Below are 19,661 nucleotides of genomic sequence, written 5' to 3' on the forward strand. Positions count from 1 at the left end.
GTCAGCACATTCATTTCTGCGCTTTGGGTTGAGAATCCAGCAGCATTTGAAGGTTTATTTTAGTATTATTTCAGAGCAGTATTTCTTTTCACATTTCCATTACTTACATTCATGATCATTTTAAAATCATTTGCTATGTACAATTTCTACCCAAAAAGTTCCAAATTGGGAGGAAGAGTTCCTATATCACAGGAAATATAAACCATATCCCCATTTTGTTTACCTCAAAAATTTCCACATCAATAGAGCTCAATGGAATTGACAGGTGTGTCCCTATTTTTCTCCACTGATGTTCCTATTAATCATTTTAAATCTCACAATGTGTATTATATAGAGAGGGGACTGTTAGGTTAAAAAACATATTTAATTCTTTAAAGTGTATTACCAGTGCTTCTCAGAGCAACTGTTTTTTAAATTATTTTACTTTTGGACAATTTCTTCACTGAATGGCAGCTGTTTGTTTTTCCTCTGTATTTCATTTCACAATGAGAACCGACTAGTCAGTGTCACTTTTGTTTCTCTGTAGTTGATTTTGTTAAGTGATTCTCATGAACTGACACAAGCTGCAATGGTCGGGTTGCAAACACCGCAGAGGGATGTGTCCATCAAAATGAACTCTGAAGTGATGTATTTTAAATACAAAAATTTAATTCACTTCTCTTTAACTTTTGTTTTCACTATAACTTAAAACAAAGACTAATAGTAATAACCCCCAACTTTTCATATTAGGGCATTGTCTATGAAATACATAAAACCGAAAAAAAGGTTGGATATCATTGCTAATAGAGAAAAGAAAATGCAGGAACTATCTAGGCTCTCATTTGCTGGGTTTATCCCTCCAGATTTCTGCAAAATGTTTCCAATCCTGAGAACCTAACAATCATTGTTTATGGATCATTTCTTTCCCCAGTGGTGAGGGTAGTGGGTCTCAACAGTACCGAGAAACTCATTATTCTCCAAGGCTGCCCTGGAATTCCGGGTGCTGTAGGGCCCAGAGGAGACCAAGGAACTGCAGGAAATACAGGTACTGAATGAGAATCTGCCATGGATGGGAATTACTTTTGTAATATGCTCAGACTTTGGAGATTCCCCTCGATTCTGATATGAGGAAACTCTGCCCAACTCAGATGGCAAATCCCCTATGTCCAGTGGTGAGGGATTGGAGCTTCAAGCTCTGAAATATGGTCCATTCCCTTTGGGGTATCAGATTGGCAACCAAGTCCTCTGGTGTTTTCCCCATCTCTCTCACTGGCTCGCTGTGTGACCTTAGCGATCAGGGACTCAGGGAACCAGATGCAGATACATTATTTGAATTTCGACACTGATGGGTTATTGTAAATCCAGGTTGGGGTGGTGGGTGGGGATTATGTACTCAGTATTTACAATACCTTGAAAAATATACAGTCAGTTTTCTGTGTTTTCAGGACAACGGGGACCTCCGGGGATCCCTGGAAAGGCGGGGAAAAGTGGCCGAAAAGGTAAAGTAACAAAGGGCAGAGAACTGTGTTTTCCTATTAGGTGACCTAAGAACAGGAAATTTGTTTTTAATCAAATATCAATTAGAGCTAGTTATACAACACCAATTCCTATAATATCTGGGCTCCAAAACCACCATAACTTCCCTTCACTCTATATTTGACAATAAAGGGTTTATTATTGCAACAGAACTTCAGTTCTGATCCACTGTCAAGATCTCGATATCTCTGATCAGTCTTTCCTATCTTATTTTTTGTTCAATCAGGACAAAGAGGTGCTGGGGGCCCCTCTGGACTGAAAGGTGAGAGACCTCAGATGATTCTTCTCACTGCAGAGCAGGGCACTTTATGGTGCTATTCACGGTGATAGAGGAATTGGGAGCTACAATCCCTCCACCCCATTTCATTGTACAATTTTTCCTTCCAGCTTCTTGCCAAACAGAAGATGAAATGAAATTGGTTGCGGTTGAACAAGAAGTGTCCCCTTTTTGTTCTTGTTTAATAGCCAAATGACAAAACGAAGTGTTTGAACATTTCAAAAATGTTGAAACAAAACTTTAGGAGTATGTGGGAAAATCTTCTACTTGGCTGAATGTATTTAACAAATGTGACCCAAATTCATTACCTGTTTGAGAGCCGAAACTGCATTTTTCGGTGAATAAACTATTAACTGGAAAAATTTCACCCAGCTCTAATTATAATGTCTGATATGTCACAAGGTCCTATGCAGTGACAATAGGTCCCAACTGCAGTATAGACATAGCGTAAGGGTGAAATTCAGCCAATGCAGAAGACAAGATAAGATAAATACAGTACTGCCAACCCCAAATCTCTGAAAATCTTTAGTCAGGTTCATCAAAAATCAGGATATTGGTTTTAGAATCATGAGATTATGTAAAAATAATAGATGTGGTGTTCTTTTTATTGCCTTCTGCTTTTTGAACCTTTAGGGTGCACTTGGGTCACATTTTGAAGCTTTCTCCAAAGCCTCAAGGGGTAGAAACTTACTTTTTCTTTAAGACTGAACGCTGAAATCATGTCATATCCATTTGACCCCAGGAGCTTGGGCTTTAAGGAAAACAATAGTTATCATGAGACTCATGATAAAATCATGAGTGTTGGCAACATTGTCAATGCATCACTTAAGTCCCACAAAACGCCAACTTTAACAGATTGTGCAGAGTGTAGGTGGTGCATAGGCCTTGAACTAGCCCCCTACATAATTAAACCCAAGTGATTGCTGTAGTGAGATCTTGAATTATGTAGGTGATCTCTAGGCAAAACAAGGATTTTATTCTGAGTTCTTATTTTAGGAGGTAAAGGAGACCTGGGAAACCCTGGACCTCCTGGAACACCTGGTGAGACCCTTTGCACTCTCCTTTCTACTGAGCACATCCTTTCAGTTTTATTTCTGCAGCACTAACAATTAAGTGGCTTAAGAAGCTTGCTTCTTGAATAGTTACCGTGTCCACAATATCAAGCTCACTGATCCTCCTGTAAGATTTGGGCTCTACAAAGAGAGAAATAGCCCTGCCTACAAAAACAGGTGACCATCTATGTGTTGTGATGTCCGGAACAATGCTAGCCAGATGACCTTTGGTATGAGAGAGAACAGCTGAAATGTAAGTGAAATCTGTAGATCTGGATGTGTATCCTAGAAAAGGTTACTTTCTCCTACCTCTCTATATTTCCAACATGCTGGGAGTGTGGAGTATGAATCACAGAACAATGGATCTTGTTTAAATGTCCGGTTAAAGGAATGACCCTTTTTCTACCAGTACTTTATTCAACTGATATTCTCCCATTGTCACTTGGAATTGTTTTCTTTTTAAATTGAGTCAAATTTCACAGCTAGTGTAAGCATATGCAACTCCCCTGACTTTGTGGGCATTGCTCCTGTGTACTGACCAGCAATTAATTTAGTCGATTAAGGACCAATTCTTAGCCCTGCAAGTAGGCGCCTCATGAGAGGGTTACAAAATAGTGTTGGCTACATAATGAGAGCAGTCTTGATGGTTGAGGCTGGAAGGCTCAGATCACAGATGTGTGTGAATCCATTAGCACTTGGATTTTCACAATTAAAAACCTGTCTAGAGCATTTTCAAGATAACTAGTACTTTGCTGTCCCAGCTGTCACTGTTGGCCAATTACATAATTTAAAAGACAGTAGAACATTTTCTGATTCCATTTCACTTTCTATTGTGTTTCTTTTCATGACTAGGAGAGGAAGTGCTTGAGAAAAGGCAGTGTACAAAAGGTGAGAGTTTCTTATGACCACTAAATGTCATCTCATTCCATCCAGAGAACCAAACAGGAAAGCCCATTAGAAGTAGACAAATTACAAAAAAATACATCTGTAATTTACCCGATTTGCTGTTCTCAAACTATCGGCAAAGATACTTTCATCTTTTAAAATGAAGATGTTTAGGTGGTCAGTGAATCTTCTGTGGAAATACATTTCAGCCGATGGGTTCACTTGCAAACTGTTTGATGTGAGTATCTGATATTCTTTTGGGATGAGTGCTCACCCAAGTCACATAATGACTGGAAACCCTTCTGACTCACAGATAGATTTCAAAATGGCTGCATGGACACTTCCAGTACAAATCTTTGTGCACGTTTCAGTTTCCATGAGTTTCCAAGATGCTTTGAGCCAATCCTCTGTTCAGGTTGAACTGGTCTCACACAGAACACAGGGGGTTGGGCAGGTGGTTGTGTCTTTTCCTCTTTCAAACAAACTTTAATACAACCACACTGGCACATTGGAGTCTAAATAATTAGGTTTGCGAACTACAGAGAGCATGAAAAGCCTAGATAGGTACATAGGCTGCTGCTCAGGTAGGTTTCCAAAGATAGAACACAGAGGGACCACAAACTATTTAAAGGGATACTACCCAATTCCCATATGCTATAGTGTGGAGGAGAGAAGATGACTCAAAGATTCTCTTCCAGTTACCTGATTCTGCAGTTGATCTGGCCCTCGGTGCAACATAAAGCAGCCCATGAATGCCTGCTGCAAGGAGAGTTAATACAATCAATTTACATATTTCAATTCCTCTTTTGACCAGGAGCAAAGAACTGCAAGGAGCTGTTAGCCAGAGGCAACATCCTGAGCGACTGGTACACCATCTACCCCCGTGACTGTAATGCCATGACCGTGCTGTGTGACATGGACACAGATGGTGGAGGATGGATTGTAAGAACCGAGCACAATGAAGCTCATTGGACATTTTTTCTTGAACAACAAGAATGGGAGGTGGCACTTACCCAGTGGGTTGTAGCTAGTAGAAAAGCATGAAGACGGAAACTCTGAAGCTGTCATGGTTAGCTGAACAAAAACACAGACACTTTCTGAGCCCATAGGCGCCGAGTCCGTGGGTGCTCCGGCGCTGGAGCACCCACAGTGAATAATTGGTGGGTGCTCACAGGGCCGGCTCCAGGCACCAGGCAACTAAGCTAGTGCTTGGGGCGGCACCTGGAGGGGGGCGGCACGGTGCTCCGGCCGCCGGGGAGAGCGGGGCCACAGCCGGGCTCGCCGCCCTCCCCGCAGCGTTCTGGCCGCCCTCCCCCCCGCGCCCTCCCTCCGGCCGCCGGGGGGAGAGCGGCGAGCCCCTGCTGGGGCTCGCTGCCCTGCGCTCTGGCCGCCGGGGGGAGAGCCGAGCCCGCGCCGGGGCTCGCCGCCCTCCTCCCAGGGCTCCGGCCGCCCTCCCCTCCGGCGCCCTCCTCCCCGGTGCCCTGCCCCCGGCCGCCGAGGGGAGAGCGGAGCCCCCGCCGGGGCTCGCCGCCCTCCCCCCGGGGCTCCGGCCGCCCTCCCCCCCGGCGCCCTGCCCCCGGCTGCCGAGGGGAGAGCGGAGCCCCCACGGGGGGGGGGGGGGCGGGGGGCGGCCGGAGGCTTTTTTGCCTGGGGCGGCAAAAAAGCCAGAGCCGGCCCTGGGTGCTCAGCACCCACCAGCAGCTCCCCGCCCAGCTTGCCTCTGCTCTGCCTCCGCCTCCTCCCCTGAGCGCACCGCGTGCCCGCTTGTTCCGCCAGCTTACAGCACTTGCGCTGCGAAACAGCTGTTTCGCGTGGCTGGGAGGGAGGGGGGAGTAGGGAGAACGCGGCACACTCAGGGAAGAGGCGGCGCCAGGACGGGGATTTGGGGAAGGGGTCCAATAGGGGCAGGGAGGGAGCGGAGTTGGGGCGGGGACTTTGGGGAAGGGGTTGGAATGGGTGCGGGCAGGGGCAGGGAAAGGGTGGGGACAGGGCAGGCTGGGGGGTGGGAGGGCATGAGCACCCACCAGCGCCGGGGAAAGTTGACACCTATGAGCCCTTCTAATCCTAGGTTGTGGAGATAACTTGGTTGTGAACACAATGGGTTTAATGAGGGGAACCCCGAGCTTTAGAATCTAAAAGACCCAGTCAGAGGGGACATTTGTCACTGGTCTGACACAGTTAACCAGGTTTCCCTTCTCCTGGCTATTCTCTGCCCGGCTCTCACAGCCTCCTCAATAGCTGCCCAGACTCTGGAACCAGAATTCCTTCTTCCTTCCACTTCTGTCACAGGCCTGGTGCCTCAGCTGCTCTGTCGCTCAGGCAGCCCCTGAGTAGGAGTGGAGAGAGCGTTCGAGGGAGCTGAGGAGATGAAGGGTTTGAACCCTGTATGTACCTCACATTTAAACCTTCCAATTTATCATTGTGCTTATTTATATCCCAGTCGTGCCTAGAGAATCTGATGAAGATCAGGGTCCCATTGCGCTGGGTGCTGAACACACCCACTGAGAGACAGCCCCTGTCCTTTACAGCTCACACTCTCCATAGACAAGGCAGACAAAGGGCCGCACAGAAAGCAGAGGGGATGTGACTTGCCCAAGTGGCAGAACTGGGTATAGAACCCAGGCCTCCTGATTGCCAGTCCAGTGCTGTAGATTTCGGACCATGTGATCCTTTAACCTAGTGCTGTTGCTGCCAAGATTTAATATGATCCTGTGGGACGAGCCTCCATCTGCGACAGTCACCTGAGGCTGAAATAGATCTGACCACATTAAATCTCATCCAATGATTTACAGTCTCAGAGTTTCTGGTCTCCTGCTCTAGTCGGATGGAAACCAATGTGGGATTTCCCAGCTAAGAACCTCCTGTTTCCCTGCAGGTGTTCCAGAGACGGGTGGATGGCTCCATGGATTTCTTACGTGACTGGAATTCATACAAAAAAGGTTTCGGCAGCCGGCTGTCAGAATTCTGGCTGGGGAACGACAATATCCACCTGTTAACTTCCCTTGGTAAAGACATCTCTGACGCATTCTTTTCCTTACAGCAACCTTCTCCACCAAGCTTTGTTCTCACACTTTAGCCATGGTTACAGGGTATAGAGTTGTACTATCAGCAGAGGTAACACTTTTGCTGCAGACACCCCTTCCTGTTCCTTACAGCCCAGTCCTGCCACACAAAGCTATTGAAACCAATAATGCGGTGGTAGCTGGGCTGGCTCCAGTCATGATTCATGGAGCAGCATTTGGTCCTCTGGTGGTTCACCCACAGTACAGCAATAAAGGATGCTACAGCCTGGATGAGGTCATAGATTCTGAACTACCATAGCAAAGCATAACACAGAGCAGGTTTTTAATAGGGAGGTTTGGTTGGTGGATGGAAATTGAATTGATAAAGGGCGAGATGAAGATATTGGCTTGATGCGAGAATCAGTGGGTGAAATTCTATGATGTGTATGATGCAGGCAATTCAAACTAGATGATCATAATGATCCCAACATAATGGAGCCTGATTCGTGTTTGGGGCCTCTAGAGGCTCCTGCAATAAAACCAAACATTAATAGTAATAAACACTAATGGAAGGTGCTGAACATTTTGCTTTCAAATTGTTTTCTAAAGGAGCCAACGAGCTTCGCGTCGATCTCAGAGATTTTGACACCAACTATCAATTTGCTACCTTCAGATCATTCAAAATTGCAGGGGAGACCGAGAACTACAAGCTGATCCTTGGAGCCTTTGTTAATGGCACCGCAGGTAGGTTCTGAGCTCGTCCTTTACCCTTTGTGGCAGATGGAAAAAATGGAAAGCAAAAGTGATGCAGAATATTCTATGGCAGAAGCAAAAGGCGAGGTAATCTGTGGGAGTGATGTCTGTCAGGAAACATCAGTTATTCTGCAACTGAAGTATTATAGGAGAAATACAAGGTCTAGTGACAACAAAACATATATTATAATATGGATATCCTACCTTGTGCTGGTTGCTTTTCTACACTAGACTTTAATGCCCCATAGAAATATCTGCATTAAACTAAGTAGGCACATCAAGTCACTGGGAGGGGGGGTAAGATATGCCCCATTTCATGCAAACTATGCATCTGGACTTCCGGATACCAGAGACAGGAATATTCTGTGGCATGCAGAGCCTGCTACACATCACTGCAGGATTGCTTAGGCACACCGACAAGGCAAGTAGGGAGAAGGGCTTTTAACTAGATTTAAAAGTGCAGGTGACAAAAGCCAATAGCTAAGCATAAAAAAGGGCCACCTTAACAGAGGGCTAGATTTGTGGGGGGCATGTAGGGTCAGAGGAGGAAGAAGTGGGAAATCAGATAAGGAATCTGCTCAATATCTCAGATACCTGTATGTAAATTGCAGGTGGATGGGGAATAAACAGGAAGAACTGGAAGGATTGGTATAATAGTAGAATTACTACTTAAGTGGCATCACAGAAACTGGGTGGGATAAGTCTCATTACTGGAATATTGGTATGGTGGGGTATAGTTTGTTTAGGAGGGACAGGCAGGATAAAAAGGGAGGAGGAGCTGAATTATACAGCAAGAATATATACACTTGTTCTCTGCTCCAGGAGGAGGCAAGAAGCAGACCAATTGATAGTCTCTGGGTGAAGAGAAAAAGGGTAAAAAAAGAAGTGACCTCTTGGTACGGGTGTATTATGGTAATGGGGGAGTTTAACTTCTGAGATGTTTGTTAGAAAAGTAATACAGAAAAACACAAAATTTCTGATAAGTCCTTGGAATGTATTGGGGACACCATTTTGTGGAGGAAGTAACCAGGGGGACCAGCCATTTTAGACTTAATTCTGACCAACAAGGAGGAATTGGGAGCGAATCTGAAGGCGGAATAAATTTGGGTGAAAGTGATCATGACATCACAGATTTCTTTATTCTAAGAAAGGAAGGAGTAAAAGCAATAGAAGGACAATGGTCTTCAAAACAGCAGACTTTAACAAATTCGGAGAACTGATAGGTTAGGTCCTACGGGAAGACAATCTGGGGAAAATGGTGTTCAGGAAAAAGAGGTTCTTTAAATATATTAGCAGCAAGAGAAAGATGAAAAAAAGTGTAATTCCTCTACTTAGCAGGAATAGCGAGCAAATAACTGATGACATCAAGAAGGCTCAGGTGTTTCGTGGCTAGTGTGCTTCAGTCTTCACTAAAAAGGTTACTGGTGAGGACACACTCAACACACTATTAACAATAAGGGGGAAGGAATGAAAGCTCAAATAGGAGGGAAAAGGTTAAAGAATATTTAGATAAGTTAAATGTATTCAAGTGAGCAGGGCCTGATGAAACTTACACTAAGAGAATTAAAGAGCTAGCCGAAATAGTCTCAGAATCATTAATAATTATCCGGAGAACTCTTGGATGGGAGAAGTCCCAGAAGACTGGAGAAGGACAAACATAGCACCTATCTTTAAAAAGGGGAACAAATATTGCCTGGGGAACTGTAGACCAGTCAGCCTTAATTTGATAGCTGTAAAGATACTCAAACAAATTATTAAAAATGAATTTCTAAGCACCTGCTGGAAATTAGGATTAATTAGCAATAACCACCATGGATTTCTTATGAACACATGTCAAACCAACCTAATTCCCTTCCTGACAAGGTTATAGGCTTAGTGGATAAGGGGGAAGCAGTAGATGTGACATATTTTGATTTTAGTAACACTTTTGACAAAATCCCACATGGCATTCTCAATAAGCAAACTAGGGAAATGCAGTCTGGATGAAATTACCATAAAATGGGTGTATAACTGGTTGAAAGGCAGTGCTCAAAGAGTAGTTATCAATGGTATGCTGTCAAACTGGGAGCGTGTATCTAATGGGGTTCTGCAGGGGTCAGTCCTGGGTCCGGTAGTAGTCAATATTTTCATTAATTAGTTGGATAACTGAGTGGAGCATATGCTTATAATATCTGCAGATGGCACCAAGCTGGGAGGGGTTGTAAGCACTTTGGAGGACAGGATTAGAATGCAAAATGACCTTGGCAAATTGGAGAATTGGTCTGAATTCAACAAGATGAAATTCAGTAAAGACAAGTGCAAAGTGATTCACTTAGGAAGGACAAATCAAATGCACATCTCCAGAATGGAGAATAACTGGCTTGGTGGTAGTACTGCTGAAAAAGAACTGGTTTAGAGCGGATTGCAAATTGAATATGAGTCAACAATGTGATGCAGTTGCACAAAAAGTTAATATCATTCTGGGTGTGTTTACAAGACTGTGGCATGTAAGAAACAGTAGGTAATTGTCCTGCTCTACTCAGCACTGGTGAGGCCTCAGTCAGAGAACAGTGTCCAATTCCGAGCACCACACTTTAGGAAAGATGTGGACAAACTGAAGAGAGTTCTGAGGAGAGCAAGAAAAATGATAAAAGGTTTAGAAAACTTGACCTATGAGGAAAGTTAAAAAACTGGTGAGGTGTAGTCTTGAGAAAAGAAGACTGAGGGGGGAAATCTGGTAATAGTCTTCAAATATGTTAAGGGCTGTTATAAAGAGGACTGTGATCAATTGTTCTCTATGTCCTCTGAAAGTAGGACAAGAAGTTATGGACTTAATCTGCAGTAAGGAGATCTAAATTAGAATTAGAATTAAATTTCTAAGTATAAGGGTAGTTAAGCTCTGGAATAGGCTTCTAACAGAGGTTCTGAAATCTGCATCACTGGAAGTTTTTAAGAACAGGTTGGGGAAACACCTGGCAGGAACAGTCCAGATTTACTTGGTACTTCCTCGGCCCAGGGGGTAGGACTTAATGACTTCTCAAGGTCTCTTCCAGCCTGACATTTCTATGATTCTGTGATTCTATGATCCTAATTCCTCAGCAGGCTCCCGGCTAAGCTGTTAGTGTTAGGAGCATAGTGGGCTCACATTATACCACCACAATGGTGCAAACTGACTGCAGGACACCGAATGACTGAGCACATTGATTGCAATGAGTTACTCTGGACCTATAGTGGTATAACTAAGATCAACATATGGCCTGGTGAAAAATGTTCCTCACTGGAAGTAGAACTGCAGTCTCTCTTCTGCACCCGAGGGAGAGTTCTGCTGCATGGTGAAGGGAGAACTGAACTATAAAATGTAAAAAATAAGAGATTATCTCACCCACCTTGTCTCTGTAAAAACATGTAATAAATAAACCCAATTGTTTCTACAGGGGATTCCTTAACTGAACACAACGGTATGATGTTTACAACCCGAGACCGTGACAACGACTTGTCTATAACTAACTGTGCTATAGCCTTTAAAGGGGCCTGGTGGTACAGGGATTGTCATTTGTCCAACCTGAATGGATTATACCTGAGTGGAGCCCATGAAAGCTATGGTGCTGGGGTGAGTTGGGCTTCAGGCAAAGGGCACATGTACTCCTACTGGTGGTCTGAGATGAAAATTCGGACTGTGTAACCAATCCGAGAGGCAGTTATAATAATTATACTTAGCTCTTACATAGCATTATAGGCCTGGCATAATGAACATTTATCTGGAGATGACAATAAAGATCTTTTCTTTATGCACCAGTCACTAGGAGGCAGACATCATCATACACACTTACCCAGCGCAGTGCAGTGCACTAGGACTAGAGCTAGTAAAAAAAGATTAAAATAGTTTTGGGGGGAGGGGGGGAAATGGAATTTCTAAGTTGTTTTCATTGCAGTGGGTTCTAAATTAACCCATTTTTGCTTTTGTGTTTTTAAATATTTTTGCAGATTTTTTTTCATTCCTCTCCCTGATATCAGACACTGTTATTTTATTTTATCATTTAAAAAAACCCTGGCTTTCTGTAAAGAAAAAAATGTGGTCGTTAGCCTGAGAACATTTTCGAAAAGAATTGCTGAAAACATTAAAAAACATGATTTTTTCCCCCTGCCAAATAAAACATTACAACCACATCAATGATATTTCATGAAAATTTTCATGTTTTTTAAAAAGCTGTCTGTCCACAGAAAAACTCATAGTTTGGAAAATGTCAGCCAGCTCTGTCTAGGTTATGTCTCCTCTCCTGCCTGGCTCTGCTGTCGCTTGATTCCATTCCCAGAAGCACCACGACAGCTCCTACCGCTGCCGTGCAATTCTTCCCGTGGTGTTAGTGACTCATTACCCTCAGATGCTGCCTCTGCCTCTGGAGAACCTTCCCCTCTGTCAATAAAGCAAAGGCTGCTCAATGATTTCCACGTCTCAGATTTGTTTGTACACACAATAGTATTAAAGCCGAAATGTGTCTGGCCCTGCGTTGTGAACACTGTGGGCAGAGTGCACCCTGGGCAGCCGGGGACATTATTTATCTGGCTCCCCTGGGGAGTACAAGAGAGGGGCGCTACCTCTGCCAGCAGCGTGGTGGCTGCCGAAGGGGCATGTCTAAATAGGGTGATGGTGCAAACAGAAGAGCACAGAGACGATCTCAGGTTAAACCTGCACTAGAAAGTCCCATCGCCCAGCCCATGCCTGCTCGTGCCTTGTGAGGCAGAACAGGCCACAATCTCCCCTCTTTCCCCACCTGGTCTGTGCTGTGAGGTGAGCATCAGCAGTGGCTGCTCTCTTCCCACCGGGCTGCGTAAGGGGAGGGCAAAGTGACCTGGATGCAGGGAGCCCTGACTTCGCTCCTCGCTCCCCTCCAGCCCCCAAGGGGTGCACAGAGGAGCAGCGTTCAAAGGGGGGAAGCGAGCAGCAATGCCAGCTGCTCCATGCATCCAGTTCAGTTTCCCCATGTGGGTGCAGGTGTTACGGGCGCAAGGGTTAAGGGTGCAAAGGGGGATGGGGAGCCTGGGAGCCCATAGGGGCCAGGGGCACCAAAATGCACGTTCGTCCAGCCTGCCATTTTCTCTAAGGCCAGCCCTGGGTGCAGGTTTTTATTGTGGGGCCCCCTATGCCACCACAAGTCCCACTTCCCTCACCCACCCCCACTCATCCCTGCCTCTGCACCTCCTGCTCTGCTCCCCCGTCCATCCCGACACCCCCAACCAGTTCCAGGCCCTGCACCCGCAAGAGCCATCACCACTGCTCCTGCCAAAGCCAGACCTGCTGCCGCGGGAGTCAGAGCTGCAAACCACAGCGGCTGCTGCCAGCAGAGCTGGAGTCAGAGCTTCTAGGAGGCAGCAGGAGGTGAGGGAAGGGGAGGGGGGGGCTTCAAACCAAAATGGAGGCTCTGCCATTAGCGGTCCCACTTGTCTGACTTCACTGCGGAGCAGGGGCGTAGCCACACGTGGGCCTAGATGGCTACTGCCGGGGAGTGGGGTCGGGGCATAGGGGCTTGCTCTGCTCTGCTCGCCTGGTGCTCCTGCTGGCGAGCGGGTGGCCGGCGGCAGTAGAGGAGATCTTTAAAAAAGGTAGTCCCGTCACCTAGGGCAGCCGGGCCCAGCGTGGGGCGGTAGGACCTGGAAGGGAGCCGGGAGCGCTGGAGAGCAGCGTCTCCTCCCGGAGCTGGGTGCACGCCCAGGCCCCAGAGAGCCCCTGGCCATGCCGGCTGCAGGGTTGGGGGGATGCGGGTCCCCCATCCCTCCTGCCCTCCCAGCCCCCCTGGAATTACCTGCCCACCCAAATATCCCATGCTGGCTACGCCACTGTGGCAGAGCCACCCTTTTGGAGTCCCCCGTCCCTGCGCACGGCTCTTCCTCGGGGTTCCAGCAGGCCCCAAACAACAGCAGCGGCCTGCACTGGGCATATGTTGTACGGCCAAGGAGCCCTGAGCCTGCACCAGCTATTCATCTGCCCCTGTCGTCTACCTTCTCCCGCTCGATTCCTGCACCCCACCTTCACAAGTGCCCCACTCAGTCACCGCGGCAGGGGGCCCCTTCGCTGGCTCAGGGCTGATGCAACTGCATGGGTTGCACATGTCTAACCCCATCCCTGGCAGTCAGCCCCAGTTCTTATAGGGCTCCCAGGCATAGATGACTCTTGCTCCTCCCCCATAGTGGGGGGACACGATCTAAAGGGGAGGACACTTGAACCCCCCCCCCCCGTGTCTCCTCTGCCCAGTGACCCCACCACCACCCTGCAGCCCAGCCCGGGTCCATCGCGTTCTCCCTGCCCCACGTTACCTGCAGGCAGGGGGGAGGCTCTGTCCTTCTCCCACTGCACCTCCCCTCCGGCATGGTTGGCCGCTCTCCCTGGCAGCCGGGCCCGGGGGGGGGAGCGGGATGGAGCTGCTTCTTGCACCAACTGAAGCCAGCTGCTTTGGGTTGTGCACCACAGCAGCTACCTGAGAGAACCTGGCTGGGGAGGTGGTAGCAGAGGCGAGCCACCCCTCACCCAGGCCCGGGTGCCCCTCGGGCAGGCCAATCAGGGGTGGGGGGCACTTGGCCCTGCATGCCCCCTGTCACCTCAGCCACCTGCCCTGCAATCCCATTGCAAAATGCCGCGGCATCTGAGCATGGCCAGCAAAGGCTGCTGCTAGTAGAAGTTTCCTTCCCCATCCTGCAGGGGCTGCAGCCGCTGGGCATGCTCCAGTGCTGGAGGGGCTGTTGATGGGACATGTCGTTTCCATAGCCTCCTCTTGCTGCAGGACACAGAGATGCATGTTTTATGTTTTTTTAAAAATGTTTCCAATTCAAAATAAAAGCCTACAGTGATGTGACCATTGGACCCCATGCTGCATGGTTGACGACCATGCTCTAACCCTTAAACCTGTCCTCAGGGCCAGATTAAAGCAATCCATGTCCCAAGGCATATCCCAAAATGGCCTCTGCCAACTTGGAATGCAAGTGGCAGGGCCATCCTCCCCTTCCAGGGGATTCACCAGCAATGGCATGAGGTATCCTTTTCTTCCCCAGAAGCAGGGGCCTCTTTCCTCTCAAAAGAGGTAGCGCTGGCAGCAGGAGAGTCCCCCAGTTCTTACCCCAGAAGCAGGTGTTTATTCTGTAGTCATGGTGGGGGGGGGGTGGCAGCTGGGCCAAACCTGAGCGGTGGCTGCAACCCCACATTCCAGGTCACTTTGCCTCTCACATTTGGCCCAGCCACCCCCCATTATGATGGAGGGGTGGCTGGGCCAAACCTGAGCAGTGCTGCGACCCTGCACACCAGCTCGCAATGCCATTCAGTCACATTTTGCTTGGTCTTCGCTATATCATGGTCAAAACAAAACAACAATCCTTCCCTCCTCTTCCCTGAATTTGGGTCGTAGGCACGTGCCCAGCTTGCCTATGCATTAATCCAGCCCTGATTACCCCACAGTGACTTCACTAACATCAGTGGGCTTACTCCATGGTTGTACTCATTTGACCAAGTGGGTCAAATGAGACCCATAAGAGGCTCTATCTTGCTCCCACTGAGGTCAATGGCAAAACTGCCCATCCTGTAACTCATGCAAGAAGGACCAACAGCAAAGGTGGGAATAAAGAGATGTGGCACTGTCATAACTATAAAGGGAAGGGTAACAGCTCTCCTGTGTACAGAGACTCCAAATCCTTTTACCTGTAAAGGGTTAAGAAGCTCGGGTAACCTGGCTGACACCTGACCCTAAGGACCAATAAGGGGACAAGATACTTTCAAATCTTGGCGGGGGAAAGGCTTTTGTTTTGTGCCCTTTGTTTAAGGGGTTGTTCGCTCTTGGGACTGAGAGGGACCAGACATCAATCCAGGTTCTCCCCATCTTTCTAAACAAGTCTCTCTTATTTCAAAATTGTAAGTAAAAGCCAGGCAAGGCGTCTTAGATTTACTTTGTTTTCTCAACTTGTAAATGTACCTTTTACCAGAGTGTTTATCTTTGTTTGCTGTACTTTGAACCTAAGACAGAGGGGGGTCCTCTGAGCTCTTTAAGTTTGATTACCCTGTAAAGTTATTTTCCATACTGATTTTACAGAGATGATTTTTACCTTTTTCTTTAATTAAAAGCCTTCTTTTTAAGAACTAGATTGATTTCTCCTTGTTTTAAGATCCAAGGGGGTTTGGATCTGTATTCACCAGGAGTTGGTGAAAGGAAGGAGGGGGGAAGGGTCAATTTCTCCTTGTTTTAAGATCCAAGGAGTTTGGATCTGTATTCACCAGGGAATTGGTGAGAGGTTTCTCAAGGCTTCCCAGGGAGGGAATCCAGTGGGAATGGTGGCAGCGGGACCAGAGCTAAGCTGGTAGTTAAGCTTAGAAGTTTTCATGCAGGCCCCTACATTTGTACCCTAAAGTTCAAAGTGGGGATACAGCCTTGACAGGCACTGTTAAAAATTGACCTGCTTGCAAAAGAGATGTGGCCCATATCCAGCTGGTCCATAGCCATGCAATGGCCCCATTATGGGGGAAAGTAATTTAAAGTTGCCGCTGGGGAGCTCTGAACTAACCCTATGTCCCCCTGGGCTCACAACAAAGGGGAATTATTAATTATCTTAATTGTTTATTATTTGGATTATGGTAGCACCTAGGAACGCCAGTCACAAGCCAAAATCCCATTCTCTTTGGCACTGTACAAGTACAGAACACAAAGACAGTCCCTGCCCCAAAGATCTCATCTCAGACTCAGAAGAGTGATGGTGTCGGGTTGCAGTGGACTGGCCTTTGGTGAAAAAAAGAGTGTGACAGTGTATAATACAGATTCTCTGTCCAATAGCAGGGTCATCTGACACTGGGCGTGTATATTGTGACAGCCACTGAGAAAGCTGTGTCCAGCTAAGTCCATCACTGGGATTGGCAGAGAAGTGAACGGTGCCTAGAAACCCACGGCACATTTTCAAAGACGTTGCACCAAAATCAGGTAAGATGGGTTGGCTAGTTGCAGCCATCCAAATTTCACCCCTCTACGGCTGTACTCTCCTCTCTCTGTGTGTACTGTACTGTCCTCATCTGGTGATGGCTGGGCCACAGACAGAGGTTGATGAGTCTACTACAGACTTGTAGGCTACATATCTGAGTATTTCAGCTAAAGAGGCAGTGACTTATATGGTTAGCTACAGAGGCCACAGGTTCAATTCCTCCTGGTGATGACTCCCCCATGAGTAAAATACACACCCTGGCAGTTGTAGAAGATGACAAACTAACATTCACTGATGGTACAATCCATCTGACATCCAATGGCATGCTCAGAGAAGCAGATCTTGCCCAAGGTAAATCCTGCAGCACAAGGTCTATCACACGAAACCTGTGCGAGACCAGAAATCACAATACAATATTAATCGTGCTTCCCCAGAGTAAAGAGGAAATATCCATTGCACCCAGGGAGAATAGTGGTATTCTTGCTCTACAGATTGGAGTCATGCAAACACACAAGCACATAAAGAAATAAACCATGGCAGTGATCTGCCCTCAGGAGCATCCAACATGCAGCAGTCCCTGAAAAATCACATGTACATATCAGAAAATGCAGCAGCGCTGTCTCTTCAGATCTTGGGCCATATAGTACTGCAAAAATTAGGCTAATAACATTTCTTTTCTTCCACCCTTAATTTGTCTTGTCTATTTAGATTGAAGCATCTTTGGGGCAGGGATGACTGGAAGTTCATGGAGGATAGGTGTGATGTTGCAGTTTATATGGTTTTATAAAAATATGCTAATGAGTGAATATAATGTAACTGGAATATGCTCGTGCAAAAGGTCTCTTGTAAGGTATCATAACAAAGCTTATAATCTACTGAGTGTGATTATCCTATTTGTATAAATGTACCACTCTTGTATCTGAAACTAGAAATATGAAATTTAACTCTGAGGGCCTATTGTAATGATGCAAAGTGTGGGCCATTAATGGTGGCTTGGAATCTTGATGACTCCCATTAACCAGGACAATTGTCTGCAGATGGTTGTGTTTTACCTGTGAGTCTTCCTGTATACCTGTGCGCTGGCAAGTGGGCAATGAAGTCTTGCAGTGATATGTGATCATGTCACCTGAACTGGAATCCAGCTTTAACCTGGTGTCTTTCCCTTGAGAAGGAGGGGGTGGGAACCCAGAGAGGGACAAAGGATTCCCACCTTATGCAAAATATATATAAAGGGGTGGAACAGAACAAGGGGAGGAGCCATCATGAAGAATCCCCTAGCTACCACCTGAGCTGGAACAAGAGCTGTACCAGGGGAAAGAATTGTGCCCAGGCCTGGAAGGGGTCCAGTCTGAGGAAAAAACTTACTGAAGCATCTCTTAGGGTATGTCTACACTACCGCGGTAGTTCGACGGCTGGCAATCGAACTTCCGGGTTCGATTTATCGCGTCTGGTCTGGACGCGATAATTCGAACCAGGAAGTGCTCGCCGTCGACTGCGGTACTCCACCTCAGCGAGAGGAGTACCGCGGAGTCGACGGGGGAGCCTGCCTGCCGCGTGTGGACCGCGGTAAATTCGAACTAAGGTATGTCGACTTCAGCTACGTTATTCACGTAGCTGAAGTTGCGTACCTTAGATCGAATTGGGGTGTTAGTGTAGACCAGGCCTAAGGGTGAGATTATCTGTATTCAGTTTGATTAGACATAGATTTGCGCATTTTATTTTATTTTGCTTGGTGACTGTAAGAGGTCCGGACTCACCCCTGCTGGTCGTCCAGGGAATTAGCTCACCAGCCTCTGGAGCACCCTCTGCAGGCCGGTGATCCGACTCGTTCTCTCCTTCTCGGCCCCCGTGTCCCTCCCAGGACCCCGGTGCCCTTTGCTCTGGGTGCTGCCCCCTGGCAGTACCCACACACTAGGTCTTCCCCTCCCAAGGGGACCCCACCCACTATCCCCACCTTGCCTCAGCACTAGGCCACTGCCAGTCACCAACTAGCCCCCGCTCCCTGGGGCAGACTGCAGTATCGGCCACTCATCACTGGCAAGGGGGGTTTGGACCTGCTGCCTTGGCCTAGCCCTGGGCTGCCCTCTGCAACCCCCAGTACCCCTTGGCCTAATACTAGGCCGCAGCCTGGGGCTTTCCAGGCTGGAGCTCCCCAGCTCCTCAGCCTTTCCCCAGCCCTGCTCCACTACAGGTACCCTGTCTAGCTCCCTGCAGCCAAGCCTTTCTCCCTCTGAAGGCAGAGAGAGACTCCTTGGCCTCTGGCTCCCAGCCTTTTTATAGGGGCCAGCTGGGGCCTGATTGGGGCGTGGCCCAGCTGTGGCTACTTCCCCAATCAGCCCAGTAGCTTTTCCTTTTGCCCCAGCCCTCTGCCAGGGCTGTTTTAAACCCCTCAGGCAGGAGCGGGGTAACCACCCCACTACAGTGACTTACTTTGTTCTGTCTGTTACTACTTGGAACCACTTAAATCCTATTTTCTGTATTTAATAAAAACACTTTTTACTTATTAATTAACTCAGAGTCTGTATTAATACCTGGGGGAGCAAACAGCTGTGCATATCTCTCTATCAGTGTTATAGAGGGCGAACAATTTATGAGTTTACCCTGTATAAGCTTTATACAGGGTAAAACGGATTTATTTGGGTTTAGACCCCATTGGGAGTTGGGCATCTGAGTGTTAAAGACAGGAACACTTCTGTTAGCTGCTTTCAGGTAAACTTGTAGCTCTGAGGCAAGTAATTCAGACCCTGGGTCTGTGTTGGAGCAGATGGGTGTGTCTGGCTCAGCAAGACAGGGTGCTGGAGTCCTGAGCTGGCAGGGAAAGCAGCGGTAGAAGTAGATCACATTGGGTGGCAGCTCCCAAGGGGGTTTCTGTGATCCAACCCGTCACAATAGGTCCATCAATGGCTGATAGCCAGGGATGGGGAGGGATGGTGTCCTTAGCCTCTGTTTGCCAAAAGCTGGGAATGGGCAACAGGGGATGGATCACTTGATGATTACCTGTTCATTTCTTTTGGGGCACCTGGCATGGCCACTGTTGGAAGACAGGATACTGGGCTAGACGGACCTTTGATCTGACCCAGTATGGCCGTTCTTATGTTCTTATGTTCTCATGTTAAGCCTAGACAAATTCAGACTGGAAATAATGGCAAGAGAAATTAACTATTGGACTCATTTCCGAAGGGCCATGATGGATTCTCCATTGCTGACAATTTTAAAATCAAGATTGGATGTTTTTCTAAAAGATCTGCT

At 47.3% G+C, this 19,661-nt stretch overlaps 1 protein-coding gene across 1 annotated transcript; it reads left to right on the top strand.

Moving 5' to 3' along the window:
- Window positions 1-252: 252 nt before the first annotated feature.
- LOC112122057 (ficolin-1-like) lies at window positions 253-11,145 on the top strand. The gene is made up of 10 exons (XM_029913100.1): window positions 253-265; window positions 911-1,024; window positions 1,425-1,478; window positions 1,742-1,777; window positions 2,798-2,833; window positions 3,697-3,732; window positions 4,544-4,671; window positions 6,605-6,734; window positions 7,341-7,475; window positions 10,898-11,145. Exons 1-10 carry the CDS (start codon window positions 253-255, stop codon window positions 11,143-11,145), a joined length of 930 nt encoding a protein of 309 aa, XP_029768960.1.
- Window positions 11,146-19,661: the final 8,516 nt, after the last annotated feature.

Source organism: Terrapene carolina, unplaced genomic scaffold (genome assembly GCF_002925995.2).
Source record: "Terrapene carolina triunguis isolate 2854851 unplaced genomic scaffold, T_m_triunguis-2.0 Scaffold449, whole genome shotgun sequence".
Classification (NCBI taxonomy): Eukaryota; Metazoa; Chordata; order Testudines; family Emydidae; genus Terrapene; species Terrapene triunguis.

Excerpts from the sequence above, each read along its gene's own strand:
- LOC112122057 (XM_029913100.1), top strand. Across the intron at positions 1,479-1,741 it reads GGGGAAAAGTGGCCGAAAAG|GACAAAGAGGTGCTGGGGGC; the intron begins GTAAAGTAACAA and ends TTGTTCAATCAG. Across the intron at positions 3,733-4,543 it reads GAAAAGGCAGTGTACAAAAG|GAGCAAAGAACTGCAAGGAG; the intron begins GTGAGAGTTTCT and ends TCTTTTGACCAG.